The sequence below is a fragment of the Salmo salar genome, chromosome 20 (genome assembly GCF_965601325.2).
Source record: "Salmo salar chromosome 20, fSalSal1, whole genome shotgun sequence".
NCBI lineage: Eukaryota > Metazoa > Chordata > Actinopteri > Salmoniformes > Salmonidae > Salmo > Salmo salar.
This window is the reverse complement of record NC_138310.1, coordinates 74,940,709-74,961,498: the sequence shown is the minus strand read 5'-3', so window position 1 is coordinate 74,961,498 and position 20,790 is coordinate 74,940,709. Positions and strand designations below refer to the sequence as shown.

At 44.6% G+C, this 20,790-nt stretch overlaps 1 protein-coding gene across 1 annotated transcript; it reads right to left on the bottom strand.

The window, feature by feature from the left end:
• Positions 1-961: 961 nt before the first annotated feature.
• LOC106592201 (coatomer subunit beta') lies at positions 962-19,556 on the bottom strand. The gene is made up of 22 exons (XM_045703939.1): positions 19,332-19,556; positions 18,336-18,473; positions 18,091-18,177; positions 17,844-17,970; positions 17,488-17,636; positions 17,118-17,264; positions 14,956-15,055; positions 14,578-14,720; positions 14,059-14,258; positions 11,694-11,804; positions 11,500-11,588; positions 11,268-11,374; positions 10,282-10,425; positions 10,015-10,145; positions 7,376-7,583; positions 7,134-7,244; positions 6,633-6,847; positions 6,281-6,373; positions 5,678-5,858; positions 3,884-3,955; positions 2,321-3,730; positions 962-2,115 (listed from the first exon to the last, which is right to left on the bottom strand). Exons 1-22 carry the CDS (start codon positions 19,332-19,334, stop codon positions 2,029-2,031), a joined length of 4,053 nt encoding a protein of 1,350 aa, XP_045559895.1. The 5' UTR covers positions 19,335-19,556; the 3' UTR covers positions 962-2,028.
• Positions 19,557-20,790: the final 1,234 nt, after the last annotated feature.

Here is a 20,790-nt window from a genome sequence, read left to right as displayed (position 1 = left end):
AGAGGCTTGTTTTTCTTCTACATGACACCCCATGCCATCTGTTTATGACTCCAAATGTTATAAGTGTTTTGTAGGCATTGGGACAAGTAATGATTTAATAACACCATAACTGTCATTGTTAGCCCAGAGTAACATCTCTTAACACTGGTTGTGTTGTTCTAGATGGCAGGATGCAGTGAGTCTGGTGGGTCCGTTCAACAAGGTCCATCCACACAGTGAGACAGCCCAGGAGGCCTCCAGCCAACAGGCCTCTGGACTGGACCTGCTCAACGTGAGGCCCTACCAGCAGACACTAGTGTATCTCAGAACCGGATTTATAGGTTGCACTAGTCACCATATTGGTAGACGTGATACACAGTAACCCTTTGTTTAACCTCTTGTGTCTGTTCCCCACCAGATCTACGCGAAGCGGGAGTCCCAGAGGGCAGGATACGTAGTGCTGGCCCTGCAGGCCTACGAACAGACTTCCGCAGAGAGCTCCGTCTGACCGTCATGCATCACCACACCTAACCACTGGAGAGCTCTGTCACATCACAGCATAGCTCCATCTAACCGTCCCATACATTTCACACCCACAACAATAAACCAACGGAGCAGTGACATTCTCCCCAATGGCCTGCCTATCCATGACCCAATCTTTAATCAACTGGACAATTACGGTAAACAGAGAATTACTTAGTCCTGGAACTATGGAGCTCATATGAACCACTTGCAAGCCAAGTGTCCATAGCCATTGAATGGCATCAAAATGTGCACATCATTGGGATGCACCAAGCTTGTCTTCTATCGACACAGTGCAGATATTCACTTCTGCATTTCAACCTTGTCATTTGTCCATAACCTTAATCATACTGTATCTCAACATTGGAACTGACTGTAAGCTGTTTAATTATCATGATGCATGTACATACAAAATACATTTTTTTATATACATTTATTGAATCTGAATTATTCCTATGGCCTGATTCAGACAAACACTTGTCATCTTTATTGACTTGATAACAGTTAATTACACAACATTTTCTAGACCAGTCATACATAAGGCACTTGGGTTCACATCTGTAACAATGAAATAGGTTCCTTATTAAAAACAGCAGATGCAGCATGCTTGCCAAGACATGTAGAGGTATACTGAAGACAAGCTCATGACCTGTGGAGAGGACCTAACCTAACTAATGAAAGATGGATCAAAGCCTGGTTAGCTAGCGGTAAGAGGTACAGTAGTAAACTATTCCTATGTGAGAGGATAAGGTGAACATGTCAACACTATCATTCTTTACTGTAGGTCAATGTGAAAGTTGGATGAAGTACTAAACAAAAGATTTCAAAACCATTTTTTTACCTTTACTTAACTAGGCAAGTCAGTTAAGAACAAATTCTTATTTACAATGATGGACTAGGAACAGTGGTTTAACTGCCTTGTTCAGGGGCAGAACGACAGATTTGTACCTTGTCAGCTCGGGGATTCGATCTTGCAACCTTTCGGTTGCTAGTCCAACACTCGAACCACTAGGCTATGCTGCCGCCCCATTAGTTGGATTCCATTGCTAAATGTTTGCAATGGAAAAAGTTTACTCTAGGAACCAACCTGAATTTGTGCAATAGAAACTTGTTTTCTATTTGGAGTAAACAGTTTCTATTGCAAAATATTTAGCAATGAAATACGACTAATGAATACAACCCCGGGTTGTGTTCAGCATGTGCGAAACCAGAGAAATTGATTTGACACAGTACATTTGACCTGTTCAATAAGAAGGCAAATTTGTTTCCCGTTTCAAAACATTTCCGTTTGTTCCAAATTAATGAACCCAGTCCACCCCATTATCACCCAAAGCATTATCCCACGGTGTTTCACAGTTAATGTGTAAAGATGGAAAGACATGAACTCATCCACCCCACCTTTCACCAGTTTCACTGTAAAGGTAAAAACACCCCTGTCCCCCCCACACACACACACTCCCATTCACTAGGAGTATGAACAACACTGTGTTCTTTGGTCACTTTAAGGACATTTCTCCACCAAGACTTTCAGTCGTCTAAGAAGTCATCGTCCAGATTGACGTCTGTGATGTCGATGTCATCATCCAGATCAAACAGGTCCAGGTCGTCAAGGCCCTGGAGGAATAAGTCATGTATGTGAGTCAGTGGAAAACTGTAGGCGAGGGTGAACTACCTTGCTGGTACATTGTTGTCCCGTAACATTTATATAGAGTACATCATTGTTCAATATCAATACAAATCAAAAGATGATTTCCAATATAGATTAGCATTCTAAATACTGTGTAAGTCATGACAGGATGTATAGACTGGTTAGGTTTACCTCATCATGCAGGTCCATGGATGCTGTTGCTACTGCTAGAGGGGCTGTCTCCTCCATTCCTTTACCCTCTAAGAGGGCAGCTAGACGGGCTGCCTCCTCCACACCTTTACCCTCTAAGAGGGCAGCTAGAGGGGCTGCAGGGGCTGGCTCTGCGCCTGGTGGAACCACCTGGGTGAGGGCTGGTAGGGGCTCTACTGCTGGGGCTGCTGCAGCCTCGTCCTCTACAGCTGGGTTTGTAGCTGGATCTATGGCTGGGGCTAGGTCTATGAGTGGTGCTTGGGCTAGGTCTATGAGTGGTGCTGGGGCTAGCTCTATGAGTGGTGCTGGGGCTAGGTCTATGGCTGGGGCTAGGTCTATGAGTGGTGCTGGGGCCAGGTCTATGGCTGGGGCTAGGTCTATGAGTGGTGCTGGGGCCAGGTCTATGGCTGGGGCTAGGTCTATGAGTGGTGCTGGGGCTAGGTCTATGGCTGGGGCTAGGTCTATGAGTGGTGCTGGGGCTAGGTCTATGGCTGGGGCTAGGTCTATGGCTGAGGCTAGGTCTCTGGCTGGGCCTAGGCATATGAGTGGTGCTAGGGCTAGGTCTATGGCTGGGGCGAGGTCTATGAGTGGTGCTGGGGAAGGTTCATTCTCTTCTACAATGACTGGAGCTTTTTCAGATGCTGCTATGGGTTCTGCTACTGCCTCAGTAAAGGGTGCTTCTGCTGCCACTGCCACTTCTATGGTAACAGGTGCTTGTTCTGTTGCTATGGGTTCTGTTACTTCCTCTGTAACCATGGGTTCTGTTGCTATGACTTCTAGTACTGCTGCGGCAAAGGGTGCTTCAGCTTCCACCTCCGCTTCTATGGTAACAGGTTCTGGTTCTGTTGCTATAGGCACTGGCGCTTCCTCGGCAACTGGTGCTTCTGTTACAATGGGTTCTGTGACCGACTCTGTAACAGGTGCATCTGTTGCTATGGACTTCATTGTTGCAGGTCCTTCCTCAACAGGCTCCTCTGGTGTTGCTATGACTTCTTCCTCTGGGGTGGACTGTGCTACCTCTGGCACCAAGAGGGGTGCTTCTGTGTCATTTTCTATGGTGACAAGAACCTCTATCTTAGTGATGGTATCTTCCACTAATGTTGCCTCCTTTGGCTTGGGAGCTTCCACTTCAACAATAATGGGTTCCTCCTCTGCCAGCTCAATGGATTCTCCCACTGCAGCCATAGTTGGTTCCACTACTGTCACTGGGATAGATTCTTCTACTGCTGGGGTAAACTCCACTACTGCAGCTGCAACAGATTCTACCTCTTCCATGACAATGGACTCTTCCACTACTGGAGCTTCTGGAGCTGCAGCCTCCACCACTGCTGCCATTACAGGGGTTTCTACCACTGCTTCCAATACAGGGGTTTCATCCATGCTCCCAGCAACCTAGAACAGTGACAGTAATGTAGTTTAATTAAGATTGACAAGTTGACAAATCACACTGAATGGTTGTCTAAACTAGGTCTTATGTAAGGAGTACTACATATCACAGCTGTGATATGTCCAGTATTCCAGTAGGTGTGAGATTTCAGACTTTACCTCTGGTTCAGCAGGCACTACTTTTGGCACATAGTCTGCAGATTCCCCCAGGACATTCCTATTCTCATTGGACTGAAGAGTAGAGAGGTAGAACAGTGAGCGGAGAGGTAGAACAGTGAGCGGAGAGGTAGAACAGTGAGCGGAGAGGTAGAACAGTGAGCGGAGAGGTAGAACAGTGAGCGGTGAGGTAGAACAGTGAGCGGTGAGGTAGAACAGGGAGCGGCGAGGTAGAACAGGGAGCGGCGAGGCAGAGCAGGGAGCGGCGAGGCAGAGCAGGGAGCGGCGAGGCAGAGCAGGGAGCGGCGAGGCAGAGCAGGGAGCGGCGAGGCAGAGCAGGGAGCGGCGAGGCATTATTACGACAGTACTATTACAAGTACTGTACAAGACTTATACTATAATAACAAGCATTATTATAATATGATTTATTTGACCAGAAAACAAGGGCAGAGGTACAAAGGTGTTATGGTAACTGTAAAGGTCAAATCATTGACCTGTATTTTACTGGTGGCCGCATACATTGTGTCTTCATCAGTGCATCACATTAATCTATAATGCTCGGCTAGTATTGCACCACTAGGTGTTGCTAACACACTACATAACATAACTAACATAACTATACTGAACAAAATATAAACACAACATGCAACAATTTCAAAGATTTTACTGAGTTACAGTTCATATAAGGAAATCAGTGAATTGAAATAAATTCATTAGGCCCTAATCTATGGATTTCACATGACTGGCAATACAGTTGGTCATAGATACCTTTTAAAAAAAAAAGTAGGGACATGGATCAGAAAACCAGTCAGAATCTGGTGTGACCACCATTTGCCTCATGCTTTGCAACACATCTCCTTTGCATAGAGTTGATCAGGCTGTTGATTGTGGCCTGTGGAATGTTGTCCTACTCCTCTTCAATGGCTATGCGAAGTTACTGGATATTGGCGGGAACTGGAACACGCTGTCATACCCGTCGATCCAGAGCATCCCACACATGCTCATGTCTGGTGAGTACTAGGACATTTTCAGGAATTGTGTACAGATCCTTACGACATGGTGCCGTGCATTATCATGCTGAAACATGAGGTGATGGCGGAAGATGAATGGCATGACAATGGGTGCATTCAAATTGCGATAAAATGCAATTGTGTTTGTTGTTCGTAGCTTATGCCTGCCCATACCATAACCCCACCACCACCTCTGTTCACAATGTTGACATCAGCAAACCGCTCGCCCACACAACGCCATACACGTGGTCTGCAGTTGTTAGGCCGGTCAGACGTACTACCAAATTCTCTATAACGATGTAGCGGCTTATGGTAGAGAAATTAGCAACAGCTCTGGTAGACATTCCTGCAGTCAGCATGCCAACTGCAGGCTCCTTCAAAACTTGAAACATCTGTAGCATTGTGTTGTGTGACAAAACTGCACATTTTAGAGTGGCATTTTATTGTCCCCAGCACAACATGCACCTGTGTAACGATCATGCTGTTTAATCAGCTTCTTGATATGCCACACCTGTCAGGTGGATGGATTATCTTGGCAAAAGTGAAATGCTCACTAACAGGGATGTAAACATACATTTTTTTTTGTGCACATGGAACATTTCTGGGATCTTTTATTTCAGCTCATGAAACAGGGGACTTTACATGTGTTTATATTTTTGTTCAGTGTAAGATGGAAAGAACATGTTCAATCAGGGTTGTGTTAAATAGGTATGAAACAGAAGAAAATGATCCAAAACGGCTGCAAAAGTTTTGCCACAATGTGCCCAAGATGTGTGTATCTACTCACGGTGATGAGAGGGTACTCTGCGGCAGGTCTCAGCCTGACGTTGGTCTCCTTGAGGTAGTCTTCAGCCAGGAAGGCCTCCTGTAGGCCGGGGAACAGGTTGCTGTAGTCTGTAGGGTCGGCCAACGCATCAGCTGCCTTCTGGTTCACCTTCCCCAGGCTCTCCTTCCACAGCTTCACCACTCTGGAGGTACAGGGAGGTCAGAACACATGTATACGCACGAACGCACACACTCACACACACACATAGACACACACAAACACACATAGACACACACACGCACGCACACACACATAGACACACACAGACACACATAGACAAACACACATAGACACGCACGCACGCACGCACACACAGACACACACACAGCTGTGCAGGTTAGCGTTTTTCTGAATCATGTGCTGGAGGTAGCTCTGCAGAGTGGTCACTAGTCATAAATTCAGATTTTAACAATACTGCTAACCCGAACGCTTAACCCTAACCTTAAATTAAGATCAAAAAGCTAGATTTTGTTTTCATGCATTTTTTTAAATATAGCCAATTTAGCCAAGTTGTGTCTCCAGGGCAAGATTGAGATAATCAAGGTCAACCTGCCAGTGCTGTACCTAGACACATGGCTGGGCAGGTATGTTCTGGCCAGGAATGCAGCCTCTGGCAGCCGGTTGGTTTTAATGAGGAGCTCCAGACATTTGTCCAGTCTAGAAGGAAAAAACAGAAATATGGAAATACAATGACTAATGATGAAACCAAGGACATTGACATTTCCAGATCATAAACATAAAGAACACCAAGATCCAATAATGAATTATAAATGATGAAACGATAAGAACAATTTATTGAGAGATGATGATGTACATTTGATGTACATTTAAAAGTTAAACACCAACCAGTACTCTCTGCTCACTCCTCCTCACCTCCCTCTGTAACATCTACCCTTCTCTCCCTAAACACACTTACTTCCCCTGGAGGAAATAGGTGAGGAAAGCCACGTTGGTCTTGCCGTCTCTCTCTGCCCCCTCTGCCAGCTTGCCCACCATGTTGGCGTTACCCGAGGCTGTGGCCAACAGCAGTAGCCCCCCATAGTCCTGGGCATGGTGCAGACACTCCTGGGCCAGGACAAACTGGCACTTAGTGGTGGCCAGCTCTGCCAACTGCTTCCACTTCTGCTCCGACTGCAGGGCACCGTGCCAGGGAGAGAGGATGTGGAGAGGGAGAGAAAGGGACGGGGGGAAGAGAAAGAGGGAACAGGTATGTCATGTTAGAAAGACATTCATCACAAACACAAAACAGAAGCCCTATTCACTCTGCTTTCGATTAGTTAAAAATATGATAAGATATACCCTTTAGGTATATATATCCTGTAGGTCTCCAAATATGTCTGCAAATATCCACATTTGGCCCTACATTTCTCAATACTTCCCTTGCATTCCAAGACTTTCTCTTTATGTGTTGTCTCACCTCTGCCTCCACAGCCACCTGGTAGGCGATCTTCAGTTCTCCTAGCTGCAGAGCCAACTCAAACCTGTGTTCTGGGTCTGTGGACACAGCCAGGGCCTGCTGAATGAAACCCTGCAGAGAGATGGAGAGAGGAGAAAGGGTTACACAAAAGATACACATAGACACTGGAGAGGACACACACAGAAATGGTGTGCGTTAAGACACACAAAAATGTAAAAATACACCCACCCTCCCAGTCTCACCTGTTTCTCTAAAAAGTGGGCGACCCTGGTCCTCATCTCTTTAGGGATGGTGGGTAGGACCCTGTCGGCCATCCCAAAGTCCCTCCTCATTACAGCAGTCTGGTACTCCAGCACCGACACCAGCAGAGAGTAAGTGACGATGTTCAGCTCCTTATCACCCAGATACAGACGGTCATCCTTAGGGATGTAGCCCAACAGGTACATCGTTCTATAGCAGATAGACAGGGAGTCAATACAACACCAGTATTTTAGACAGACAGGTACAGTACATAGTTCTATAGCAGACAGACAGGGAGTCAATACAACACCAGTATTTTAGACAGACAGGTACAGTACATAGTTCTATAGCAGACAGACAGGGAGTCAATACAACACCAGTATTTTAGACAGACAGGTACAGTACATAGTTCTATAGCAGACAGACAGGGAGTCAATACAACACCAGTATTTTACACCGACAGGTACAGTACATAGTTCTATAGCAGACAGACAGGGAGTCAATACAACACCAGTATTTTAGACAGACAGGTACATAGTTCTATAGCAGACAGACAGAGAGTCAATACAAAACCAGTATTTTAGACAGACAGGTACAGTACATAGTTCTATAGCAGACAGACAGGGAGTCAATACAACACCAGTATTTTAGACAGACAGGTACAGTACATAGTTCTATAGCAGACAGACAGGGAGACAATACACACCAGTATTTTAGACAGACAGGTACATAGTTCTATAGCAGACAGACAGGGAGTCAATACAACACCAGTATTTTAGACAGACAGGTACATAGTTCTATAGCAGACAGACAGGGAGTCAATACAACACCAGTATTTTAGACAGGTACAGTACATACAGTTGAAGTCGGAAATTTACATACACTTAGGTTGGAGTCATTAAAACTCGTTTTTCAACCACTCTACAAATTTCTTGTTAACAGACTATAGTTTAGGCAAGCCGGTTAAGACATCTACTTTGTGCATGGCACAATATATTTTTCCAACAATTGTTTATTGACAGATTATTTCACTTATAATTCACTGTATCACAATTCCAGTGAGTCAGAAGTTTACATACACTAAGTTGACTGTGCCTTTAAACAGCTTGGAAAATTCCAGAAAATGATGTCATGGTTTTAGAAGCTTCTGATAGGCTAATTGACATCATTTGAGTCATACCTGTGGATGTATTTCAAGGCCTACCTTCAAATGCAGCGCCTCTTTGATTGACATCATGGGAAAATCAAAAGAAATCAGCCAAGACCTCAGAAATAAAATTGTAGACCTCCACAAGTCTGGTTCATCCATGGGAGCAATTTCCAAATGCCTGAAGGTACCACGTTCATCTGTACAAACAATAGTACGCAAGTATAAACACCATGGGACCACGTAGCCGTCATACCGCTCAGGAAGGAGACACGTTCTGTCTCCTAGAGATGAACGTACTTTGGTGCGAAAAGTGCAAATCAATCCCAGAACAACAGCAAAGGACCTTGTGAAGATGCTGGAGGAAACAGGTACAAAAGTATCTACATCCACAGTAAAACGAGTCCTATATCGACATAACCTGAAAGGCCGCTCAGCAAGGAAGAAGCCACTGCTGCAAAACCACAAAAAAAAGCCAGACTACGGTTTGCAACTGCACATGGGGAAAAAGGTCGTACTTTTTGGAGAAATGTCCTCTGGTCTGATTAAACAAAAATAGAACTGTTTGGCCATAATGACCATCGTTATGTTTGGAGGAGAAAGGGAGAGTCTTGCAAACCGAAGAACACCATCCCAACTGTGAAGCATGGGGGTGGCAGCATCATGTTGTGGTGGTGCTTTGCTGCAGGAGGGACTGGTGCACTTCACAAAATAGATGGCATCATGAGGAAGGAAAATTGTGGATATATTGAAACAACATCTCAAGACATCAGTCAGGAAGTTAAAGCTTGGTTGCAAATGGGTCTTCCAAATGGACAATGACCCCAAGCATACTTCCAAAGTTGTGGCAAAATGGCTGAAGGACAATAACGTCAAGTTATTGGAGTGACCATCACAAAGCCCTGACCTCAATCCTATAGAACATTTGTGGGCAGAACTCAAAAAGTGTGTGTGAGCAAGGAGGCCTTCAAACCTGACTCAGTTACACCAGCTCTGTCAGGAGGAATGCTCTAAAATTCACCCAACTTATTGTGGGAATCTTGTGGAAGGCTACCTGAAACATTTTACTACTATTATTCTGACATTTCACATTCTTAAAATAAAGTGGTGACTCTAACTGACCTAAGACAGGCAATTTTTACTAGGATTAAATGTCAAGAATTGTGAAAAACTTAGTTTAAATGCATTTGGCTAAGGTGTATGTAAACTTCTGACTTCAACTGTAGTTCTATAGCAGACAGACAGGGGAGTCAATACAACACCAGTATTAAGGTGAGCACATAGCTTGAATGAAAGGAAACATGACACACAATGACTTAAGGAAATGACATTCTGACATAACATTTTGTAAGGCATGAATCCTTTATGTTTTAGGCCCTAGGGAACTGTAAGAGTTGAGCGAGATTTGAAATACTGAAACACATGCATAACAGGTCATTTGAGGTGAACAGGTCAATGGTTTGTAGCAGTTTCAGCAGGTAGGTATAGTCTTACCTGTCCAGGTGGGCGATGGTGACAATCTCTCCTCCTACGTAGTAATTGAGTCTGTTGACTGAGCTGGTGTAGATGAAACAGTCTCCCACCCACAGACCTGTCTTCACCACCTCCTGAATCTCACCCAACACCTAGAGAAAGTGGGGTGAGGGGGGAGAGAGAGACCGAGAGTGGGAGAGATATAGGTATAGAAGAAAATGTTAGAGTAGAAATACAAAATAAATTGTCCTGTCCAGAATCTAATCACTAGATGTCGCGTAGTCTCACCTCGAAGGCATCCTCTATCCCATCCTCGGTGACTCCCTCCTTAGTCTCCTGTGCTGTTGCCACTTTCTCAGCCAGGTAGCGCAGCACAAAGAAAGACTCCTCCGTGGCGATACACACCAGCTCCCCAGACTCTGACCAGAAGACCTGAGGAAAGAAGAGGTGGTTACAGGAGGGTTGGGTCACTGTGGAGAGGAGGTCAGAAGAGGGTTGGGTCGCTGTGGAGAGGAGGTCAGAGGAGGGTTGGGTCGCTGTGGAGAGGAGGGTTGGGTCGCTGTGGAGACTAGGTTAGAGGAGGGTTGGGTCGCTGTGGAGAGGAGGTCAGAGGAGGGTTGGGTCGCTGTGGAGACTAGGTTAGAGGAGGGTTGGGTCGCTGTGGAGAGGGGGTAAGAGAAGGGTTGGGTTGCTGTGGAGACTAGGTTAGAGGAGGGTTGGGTCGCTGTGGAGAGGGGGTAAGAGAAGGGTTGGGTCGCTGTGGAGACTAGGTTAGAGGAGGGTTTGGTCGCTGTGGAGAGGGGGTAAGAGAAGGGTTGGGTCGCTGTGGAGACTAGGTTAGAGGAGGGTTTGGTCGCTGTGGAGAGGGGGTAAGAGAAGGGTTGGGTCGCTGTGGAGACTAGGTTAGAGGAGGGTTTGGTCGCTGTGGAGAGGGGGTTAGAAGGGTTGGGTCGCTGTGGAGAGGGGGTTAGAGAAGGGTTGGGTCGCTGTGGAGAGGTTAGAAGAGGGTTTGGTAGCTGTGAAGTGGGGGTTGGATCGATGTGGGGAGGAAGTTAGAGGAGGGTTGGATCGCTGTGGGGAGGAAGTTAGAGGAGGGTTGGATCGTTGTGGGGAGGAAGTTAGAGGAGGGTTGGGCGCTGTAGGTGGCTTTTCACCCTCTTGACCTGAGCTAGGTGCTGCCTGGACCTGCTATAATCTGTAAATCGTCATGTGTCTGAAAGTTGATACAGATCACCTGTGGATTAATAACAGTTTAACTACTGTAGCCGACTCACGTGTTTAGGCTGGATCTCAATGCGGCGGACCAGTTCTGTGTTCTCCCAATCGTAGAAGGCCAGACCACTCACTGACCTCACGCCCAGCAAGAACCCACCATGGATACCTGCAGGGGATGATACACACATATCGTTTGGTATAACATGTCAGCAGATCATCTGCATGCACACACACACACCCACACATAGGGAGTCAGTTCATGCTGGATCAAATATGATATGTTTGTCTTACCTTCTGCCCCAAAGTCTGGTTTAAAAGACTTATTTTCCTTGAAGTTCTTGAAGATTTTGACCATACTGGTGCTCTCCCGAGTAGCATACCTGCCATAGAAACAACAGTGGTTAAGTCAGCCTGACCATACTAGACCGTGGATGGTCCATAGATGACTGTGTATGAGTGGTCAGTGTGCGGTTGACTTGATTTACTCTGAGGAGTCGTGGCCCCAGACAAACTCCTGTGCTGAACCGAAGCTCTTGTTCCTCAGGGCCATTGCAGTGTAGATGATGTACTCTCCATCCCCACACACCACCACAAACCTGTAACACACATACACACAGACACACGACACTAGTTAGTGTGTGATCATACACCAGTGGAGGCTGCTGAGGGGAGGACGACTCATAGTAATGGATGAAATGGAGTCAATGGAATGATATCAACCACATATAAACCACGTTTGATGCCATTCCATTTACTCCCTTCAAGCCATTATTATGAGCCATCCTCCCATCAGCAGCCTCCACTGACACACACACACACACACACACACACACATATACTGTCCATTTATGGTCCTGTAAGGCTCAGTTGGTAGAGCATGGTGCTTGCAACACTAAGATTGTGGGTTCGATTCCCGGGGCGCACCAGTACATACAAATGCATGCTCGCATGACTGTAAGTCACTTTGGATAAAAGCATCTGCTAAATAGCATATATACAGTACCAGTCAAAAGTTTGGACACACCAACTCATTCCAGGGTTTTTCTTCATTTTTTACTATTTTCTACATTGTAGAATAATAGCGAAGACATCAAAACTATAAAATAACACATGGAATCATGTAGTAACCAAAAAAGTGTTAAACAAATCAAAATATATTTGAGATTCTTCAAAGTAGCCACCCTTTGCCTTGATGACAGCTCTGCACACTCTTGGCATTCTCTCAACCAGCTTCATGAGGTAGTCACCTGGAATGCATTTCAATTAACAGGTGTGCCTTGTTAAAAGTACATTTCTGGAATTTCTTTACTTCTTAATGTGTTTGAGCCAATCAGTTGCGTTGTGACAAGGTACAGTAGGGGTGGTATACAGAAGATAGCCCTATTTGGTAAAAGACCAAGTCCCTCCGGCCGTGTATCACATCCGGCCGTGATTGGGAGACCCATAAAGCGGCGCACAATTGGCCCAGCGTCGTCTGGGTTTGGCTGGGGTAGGCCGTCATTGTAAATAAGAGTCGGTTCTTAACTGACTTGAATAATTAAATAAAGGTTACATATTATGGCAAGAACAGCTCAAATAAGCAAAGAGAAACGACAGTCCATCATTAATTTAAGACATGAAGGTCAGTCAATGCGGAAAATTTCAAGAACTTTGAAAGTTTCTTCAAATGCAGTCGCAAAAACCATCAAGCGCTATGATGAACCTGGCTCTCATGAGGACCGCCACCGGAAAGGAAGACCCATAGTTACCTCTGCTGCAGAGGATAATTTCCTTAGAGTTACCAGCCTCAGAAATTGCAGCTCAAATAAATGCACATCTCATCCTCAACTGTTCAGAGGAGACCGCAGTCTTCATGGTCGAATTGCTGCAAAGAAACCATTACTGCTGCAAAGAAACCATTACTGCTGCAAAGAAACCATTACTGCTGCAAAGAAACCATTACTAAAGGACACCAATAAGAAGAGACTTGCTTGGGCCAAGAAACACGAGCAATTGACATTAGACCGGTGGAAATATGTCCTTTGGTCTGATGAGTCCAAATTTGAGATTTTTGGTTCTAACCACCGTGTCTTTGTGAGACACAGAGAAGGTGAACGGATGATCTCTGCATGTGTGGTTCCCACTGTAAAGCATGGAGGAGGAGGTGTGATGGTGCTTTGCTTGCGACACTGTGTGATATATTTAGAATTCAAGGCACACTTAACCAGCATGGCTACCACAGCATTCTGCAGCGATACGCCATCCCATCTGGTCTGCGCTTAGTGGGACTATTATTTGTTTTCCACAGGACAATGACCCAACACACCTCCAGGCTGTGTAAGGGCTATTTGACCAAGAAGGAGAGTGATGGAGAGTGATGGAGAGTGATGGAGTGCTGCATCAGATGACCTGGCCTCCACCACCCGACCTCAACCCAATTGAGATGGTTTGGGATGAGCTGGACTGCAGAGTGAAGGAAAATCAGCCAATGAGTGCTCAGCATATGTGAGAACTCCTTCAAGATTGTTGGAAAAGCATTCCAGGTAAAGCTGGATGAGAGACTGCCAAGAGTGTGCAAAACTATCATCAAGGCAAAGGGTGGCTACTTTGAAGAATCTCAAATATAACATATATTTTGATTTGTTTAACAAATCAATCATGTAATAACTACATGATTGCATATGTGTTATTTCATAGTTTTGATATCTTCACTATTATTCTACAATGTAGAAAATAGTAAAAAATGAAGAAAAACTCTGGAATGAGTTGGTGTGTCCAAACTTTTGACTGGTACTGTATATATATTTTTACATTTGATGAGCAACTAGTACACACATGCACACAAACATGGTAACACACACACACACTGACCTGCCATTGGGGTTGTGCTGGATGGTCTGGGGATAGATTTCACAGCTGCCCATGTCTTTGACGGCCAGGGACAGCCTCTCTCCATCCTGTATATCAGCCTCTCCCATGGCCTTCAGGTTGGCCTGCTGCACCTCAGAGTGCTTGGCCCACATGATCTTACCGTTAGAGTCCATAGACATGGCTGGTTCCTCACGGCCCAACTGAGGGAGGGACGGGGGGATGAGGAGAGAGAGGGGGGAGAGAGAGGGAGAAGAGCAGGAAGAGAGAGGGAGAAGAGGGGGAGAGAGTGAAGAAGATGAAACAGAGGAAGAGAAGGAGTGATGTTCAAATCATAATATTTCAACTCCAGCTGAACATACAACTTGGACATACATGGGTGATATGTCGGCCTACAGAATCGAACTGGCCCCGTTTGAAAACAATGCAAGCATTCTATATGATTACCAACAATACTAATAATCTGATCACTGACCCCACATCATTCTTGATGTGTAGTTTAGAGTTTCCTTAAGTTGGTACCTTGATGATGATGCTGCCTTCATCATATCCCAGCGCCACACTGTTGGCGCCTCGCTGGCCACACACACACCACACACGTTCCATCCCATAGTTCAGTGTGTTTTCCAGGCGGTACGTGCTGGAATGCCAGACTCTCACTGTGCCTGTATGTCCATAAGAAGATGGAAGAAGGGAGGAGAGAAAGAGATTTACATGTGAGAGGGTGGTCAAACATAGATAACGGATCCAGGGAAGACTAGAACTAGTCAACATGACAAGAAAACACCATGTTATTACCACGGTACAATGTTACAACTTTAAAATGTTACTATGTTATAACATAGGTAAACACCTTGTTATTCCATTCCAAAGGGATAAGGTAAACACTACACTACCCACCGTCCTCGGAGCCTGTGAGGATGATTGGCAGCTCAGGGTGAAAGCTGACACAGGACACATTCTGGGTATGGCCCTCTAGAGTCTGCACACACGTCTTATTCTGGAGGTAGAGGAGAGGACGAGAGTAGAATCAGTCAACTCAATATATATCATCAGTAGACAGACGCGTAGTACTTCAAGTGTGTGTATTTTCTGATCTGAAAAGTGTGTGTTGTGCATATTCATATGTGTTCCATTCTTCGTTTGAGAGTGTGAAAAACTGTGTGTACGTGTGCATATAAACTGTGTGTACATGTGCATATAAACTGTGTGTACGTGTGCATATAAACTGTGTGTACGTGTGCATATAAACTGTGTGTACGTGTGCATATAAACTGTGTGTACATGTGCATATTAACTGTGTGTGCATATTAACTGTGTGTGCATATAAACTGTGTGTACGTGTGCATATTAACTGTGTGTACGTGTGCATATAAACTGTGTGTACGTGTGCATATTAACTGTGTGTGCATATTAACTGTGTGTACGTGTGCATATTAACTGTGTGTACATGTGTACAGTCGTGGCCAGAAGTTTTGAGAATGACACAAATATTAATTTCCACAAAGTTTGCTGCTTCAGTGTCTTTAGATATTTTTGTCAGATGTTACTATGGAATACTGAAGTATAATAACAAGCATTTCATAACTGTCAAAGGCTTTTACTGACAATTACATGAAGTTGATGCAGAGTCAATATTTGCAGTGTTGACCCTTCTTGTTCAAGACCTCTGCAATACATCCTGGCATGCTGTCAATTAACTTCTGGGCCACATCCTGACTGATGGCAGCCCATTCTTGCATAATCAACACTTGGAGTTTGTCAGAATTTGTGGGTTTTTGTTTGTCCACCCGCCTCTTGAGGATTGACCACAAGTTATCAATGGGATTAAGGTCTGGGGAGTTTCCTGGCCATGGACCCAAAATATCAATGTTTTGTTCTCCGAGCCACTTAGTTATCACTTTTGCCTTATGGCAAGGTGCTCCATCATGCTGGAAAAGGCATTGTTCATCACCAAACTGTTCCTGGATGGTGGGGAGAAGTTGCTCTCGGAGGATGTGTTGGTACCATTCTTTATTCATGGCTGTGTTCTTAGGCAAAATTGTGAGTGAGCCCACTCCCTTGGCTGAGAAGCAACCCCACACATGAATGGTCTCAGGATGCTTTACTTTTGGCATGACACAGGACTGATGGTAGCGCTCACCTTGTCTTCTCCGGACAAGCTTTTTTCCGGATGCCCCAAACAATCGGAAAAGGGATTCATCAGAGAAAATGACTTTACCCCAGTCCTCAGCAGTCCAATCCCTGTACCTTTTGCAGAATATCAGTCTGTCCCTGATGTTTTTTATGGAGAGAAGTGGCTTCTTTGCTGCCCTTCTTGACACCAGGCCATCCTCCAAAAGTCTTCACCTCACTGTGCGTGCAGATGCACTCACACCTGCCTGCTGCCATTCCTGAGCAAAGCTCTGTACTGGTGGTGCCCCGATCCCGCAGCTGAATCAACTTTAGGAGACGGTCCTGGCGCTTGCTGGACTTTCTTGGGCACCCTGAAGCCTTCTTCACAACAATTGAACCGCTCTCCTTGAAGTTCTTGATGATACGATAAATGGTTGATTTAGGTGCAATCTTACTGGCAGCAATATCCTTGCCTGTGAAGCCCTTTTTTTGCAAAGCAATGATGACGGCACGTGTTTCCTTGCAGGTAACCATGTTTGACAGAGGAAGAACAATGATTCCAAGCACCACCCTCCTTTTGAAGCTTCCAGTCTGTTATTCAAACTCAATCAGCATGACAGAGGGATCTCCAGCCTTGTCCTCGTCAACACTCACACCTGTGTTAACGAGAGAATCACTGGCATGATGTCAGCTGGTCCTTTTGTGGCAGGGCTGAAATGCAGTGGACATGTTTTTTGGGGGATTCAGTTCATTTGCATGGCAAAGAGGGACTTTGCAATTAATTGCAATTCATCTGATCACTCTTAATAACATTCTGGAGTATATGCAAATTGCCATCATACAAACTGAGGCAGCAGACTTTGTGAAAATTAATATTTGTGTCATTCTCAAAACTTTTGGCCACGACTGTACATAAACTGTGTTTCCATGTTTATTTCCATGTGTACCTGGTAGTCCCAGATCTTGACCAGGCGGTCGTCAGCTCCTGATATAAGATAGGGCTTGTCCCCTCCGCTGTAGTAGTCGATACAGTTGACTCCTTTCTCATGGCCCTCCAGAGTGAAGTTAGGGGCGGAAGATCCCAGCTGCCACACCTGCAACAGCCAAGGGCCAAATAATACTTCAATGTATTACTGAAATGTAGTGGTAATAATTTACAACAACTGTATAGAATTCATGAAACATTACACATCTATAAGCAGTTCAACATAACAATAATCAAACCAACAACTGTAGTGCTACAAACACAAAGATTAGTGGTGTGTGTGTGTGTGTGTGTGTGTGTGTGTGTGGGGGGGGGGGGGATAATGTATGTACCTTAATGGCCCTGTCCAGGGAGGCGCTGGCGAACTGGTTGTTGTCTTTAGGGTTGATGACGATCTGCATGACATAGTGGGTGTGGCCCTCAAACACCTGACCACACACCCACTTCCTGTCCCAGTCCCAAAGCTTGATCAGCATGTCATCTGGACACACAAACAAACACACACACACACACACACACACACACACACACACACACACACACACACACACACACACACACACACACACACACACACACGATCATGTTCACAATATTCAATGGTTGATGTTTGTAATTTATGTATATATAGAGAGAGAAAGAGAGAAAGAGAAAGAGAGAAAGAAAGAAAGAGAAAAACACAACATACCACTGCTGGTAAGGATGTAAGGTTGTGTTGGGTGGACTGCGATGCAGCGGATGTAGTCAGAGTGGGCCTCAAACATGTGAGCTCTCTCCAGAGTGTTGTAGTTAAACACACGGATCTGCATGTCATCCTGGGGAGGACCAGAGAAGAGCAAGAGAGAGGAGGGAGAAGGTGAAGGGAGAGAGGGTGGAACTCTGAATAGGACAGATAGATGCATTATAAGCAGTTATAAGGGTGTTATAACACTTACTGCTCCAGCAATGACCCAGTGCTTCCTCGCCACAAACTTAGCCACTCTCACAGGCAGGTCACACACCTCGAATGTCTTCACCAGGGTCTACACAGATTCAAAAGAAGCACCAGCATCATGCTCATCATCATCCAAGAGAAACAATCCATTCATATATCATTCAAGAACATAATGTGCAGCAAGGTCTACAATGAATGGATGAATGAATGAGGCCTGAATCCTAAATGAGAATGAATGTTGTTTACCTGTGTCTCGTGGTTCCAGACACAGACACTGCCATTGTACAGGCTGGCAACCATCCATGGTTCAGTTGGGTGCAGGTCCACACTCTTCACACGGTTCGACCGAGCGGTCAGCTTCCGCTTGATGTCCAACCGGAGAGGCTGAGAGGGACAGAGGGAGAGAGAGAACCCAATATATTAAGTCATATTCTACCTCTGACTCCTAACTTAACCAATACTAGACACAGTATCTTATTTTGATACTAACCAGATTACTCTTCACTCCTATGTATATGCAGATCAGTTGAATGGAAACAATAAATAAAACATCTGATTTGACAGAGACCAGATCTGAGTGGTTTTATGGAGACAGGTCGGATACACTTCCCTTTTTCTCTCTTTTTTTTATATGTATTCAAATTAGTCTGATTACGCTTATCAATAAAACTATAAGTGTATCCAAACCATAACAGCTATACACTTGTAGGCCTACAGTAGATACAAAGTTTCACAAAGTGGCACCAAGTCAACTGTTAAGCTTGTGGGGAGGGTTAATATGGGGGCGTGTCTGTTTACTGAAGCTCATTCCACCACATTTGAGGTGCATGAATGATTCTCTCTGGTCTGGAAATTCCCAGGCATTAGCCATTTGCGATAAAGTAGTTTAGGAAAAAAATCGTTATATAAAGTTGCATATTGAAGTACTAGCATATTTAGTAACTGACCAATCGATCAGAGACTTCATGAGTCTTTTGAATACCATGTTGTTACATTATTGCCATTTCTAGAGTTTCTGAAATATCTTCAAAAACTCGATCATTCACAACTAGCCAGGCATAGGTTAATTCATTGGATGTGGTCTAAATTTGTTTTCAATCAGGTAGCAATCGTAAAAAAAGCTATTCACATTTTTTTTTAAAGCCTAAAACGACTGGCCTGAGCGGCAGCGGGTCTTTATCAATACTTTCACTCTAAATCTATGTTGCACTTCATTCAAAATCTATGTTTTCATTTCCTTACCATGTTTCTACGTCTGCGGGTAGTGTTTGGTCAAAGTGCCCGACCACCCTGAGAAATGAGTCGGGCTGGTAGACTAGTTTGGAGCAGAGAGTCTTCTTGGCGACGTGGATTCTATGGAGCTTCCTGGCTGCACTTCGCAAGATCCGGTGGAGCAATAGTACAGTCTGTACCTAACATGACCATACTATGCGGTGTGTATGTAAGTTACAGAGAAATGTAGGGACGTTCGACTACAGGCAAAATGTAGCCTACCCACTTTCCCCTCCAAAAAAGATATACATAAATAAAAACGAATAAATGAATGAATTATAAAGATAATCATTCATTTGAACATCTTAAACATTGCCTAATGTCCTATTTGTACAAATGATCTCCCTATTTCTAATGTGTATAAATATGCTAACTTGATGAGTGAACAATCTTTCAGATGTTTATCAGGCTTAAACTACAGTACCTAGGCTTACCCAATATAGTCCATGCAGTGTTCAAATCAAATGAAACTTTATTTGTCACATGCGCCGAATGCAACAAGTGTAGACTTTACCGTGAAATGCTTACTTACAAGCACTTAACCAACAGTGCAGTTCAAGAAGACTTAGGAAAATATTGACCAAGTACACTAAAATAAAAAGTAATATTAAAAAGTAACACAATAAGAATAACATTAACGAGGCTATATACAGGGGGCACAGGTACCGAGTCAGTGTGCGGGGATACAGGTTAGTTGAGGTAATTTGTACATGTAGGTACATGCTGGAGGAAACAGGTACAAAAGTATCTATATCCACAGTAAAACGAGTCCTATATCGACATAACGTGAAAGGCCGCTCAGCAAGGAAGAAGCCACTGCTCCAAAACCACCATAAAAAAACAGACTACGGTTTGCAACTGCACATGGGGACAAAGATCTTACTTTTTGGAGAAATGTCCTCTGGTCTGATGAAACAAAAATAGAACTGTTTGGCCATAATGACCATCATTATGTTTGGAGGAAAAAGGGGGAGGCTTGCAAGCCGAAGAACACCATCCCAACCATGAAGCACGGGGGTGGCAGCACCATGTTGTGGGGGTGCTTTGCTGCAGGAGGGACTGGTGCACTTCACAAAATAGATGGCATCATGAGGGAGGAAAATGTTGTGGATATATTGAAACAACATCTCAAGTCATCAGTCAGGAAGTTAAAGCTTGGTTGCAAATGGGTCTTCCAAATGGACAATGACCCCAAGCATACTGGCTTAAGTAGCTTAAGTACAACAAAGTCAAGGTATTGGAGTGGCCATCTCAAAGCCCTGACCTCAATTCTATAGAAAATTTGTGCGCAGAACTGAAAAAGCGTGTGCGAGCAAGGAGGCCTACAAACCTGACTTACAAACCAGCTCTGTCAGGAGGAATGGGCCAAAATTCACCCAACTTATTGTGGGAAGCTTGTGGAAAGCTACCCGAAACGTTTGACCAAAGT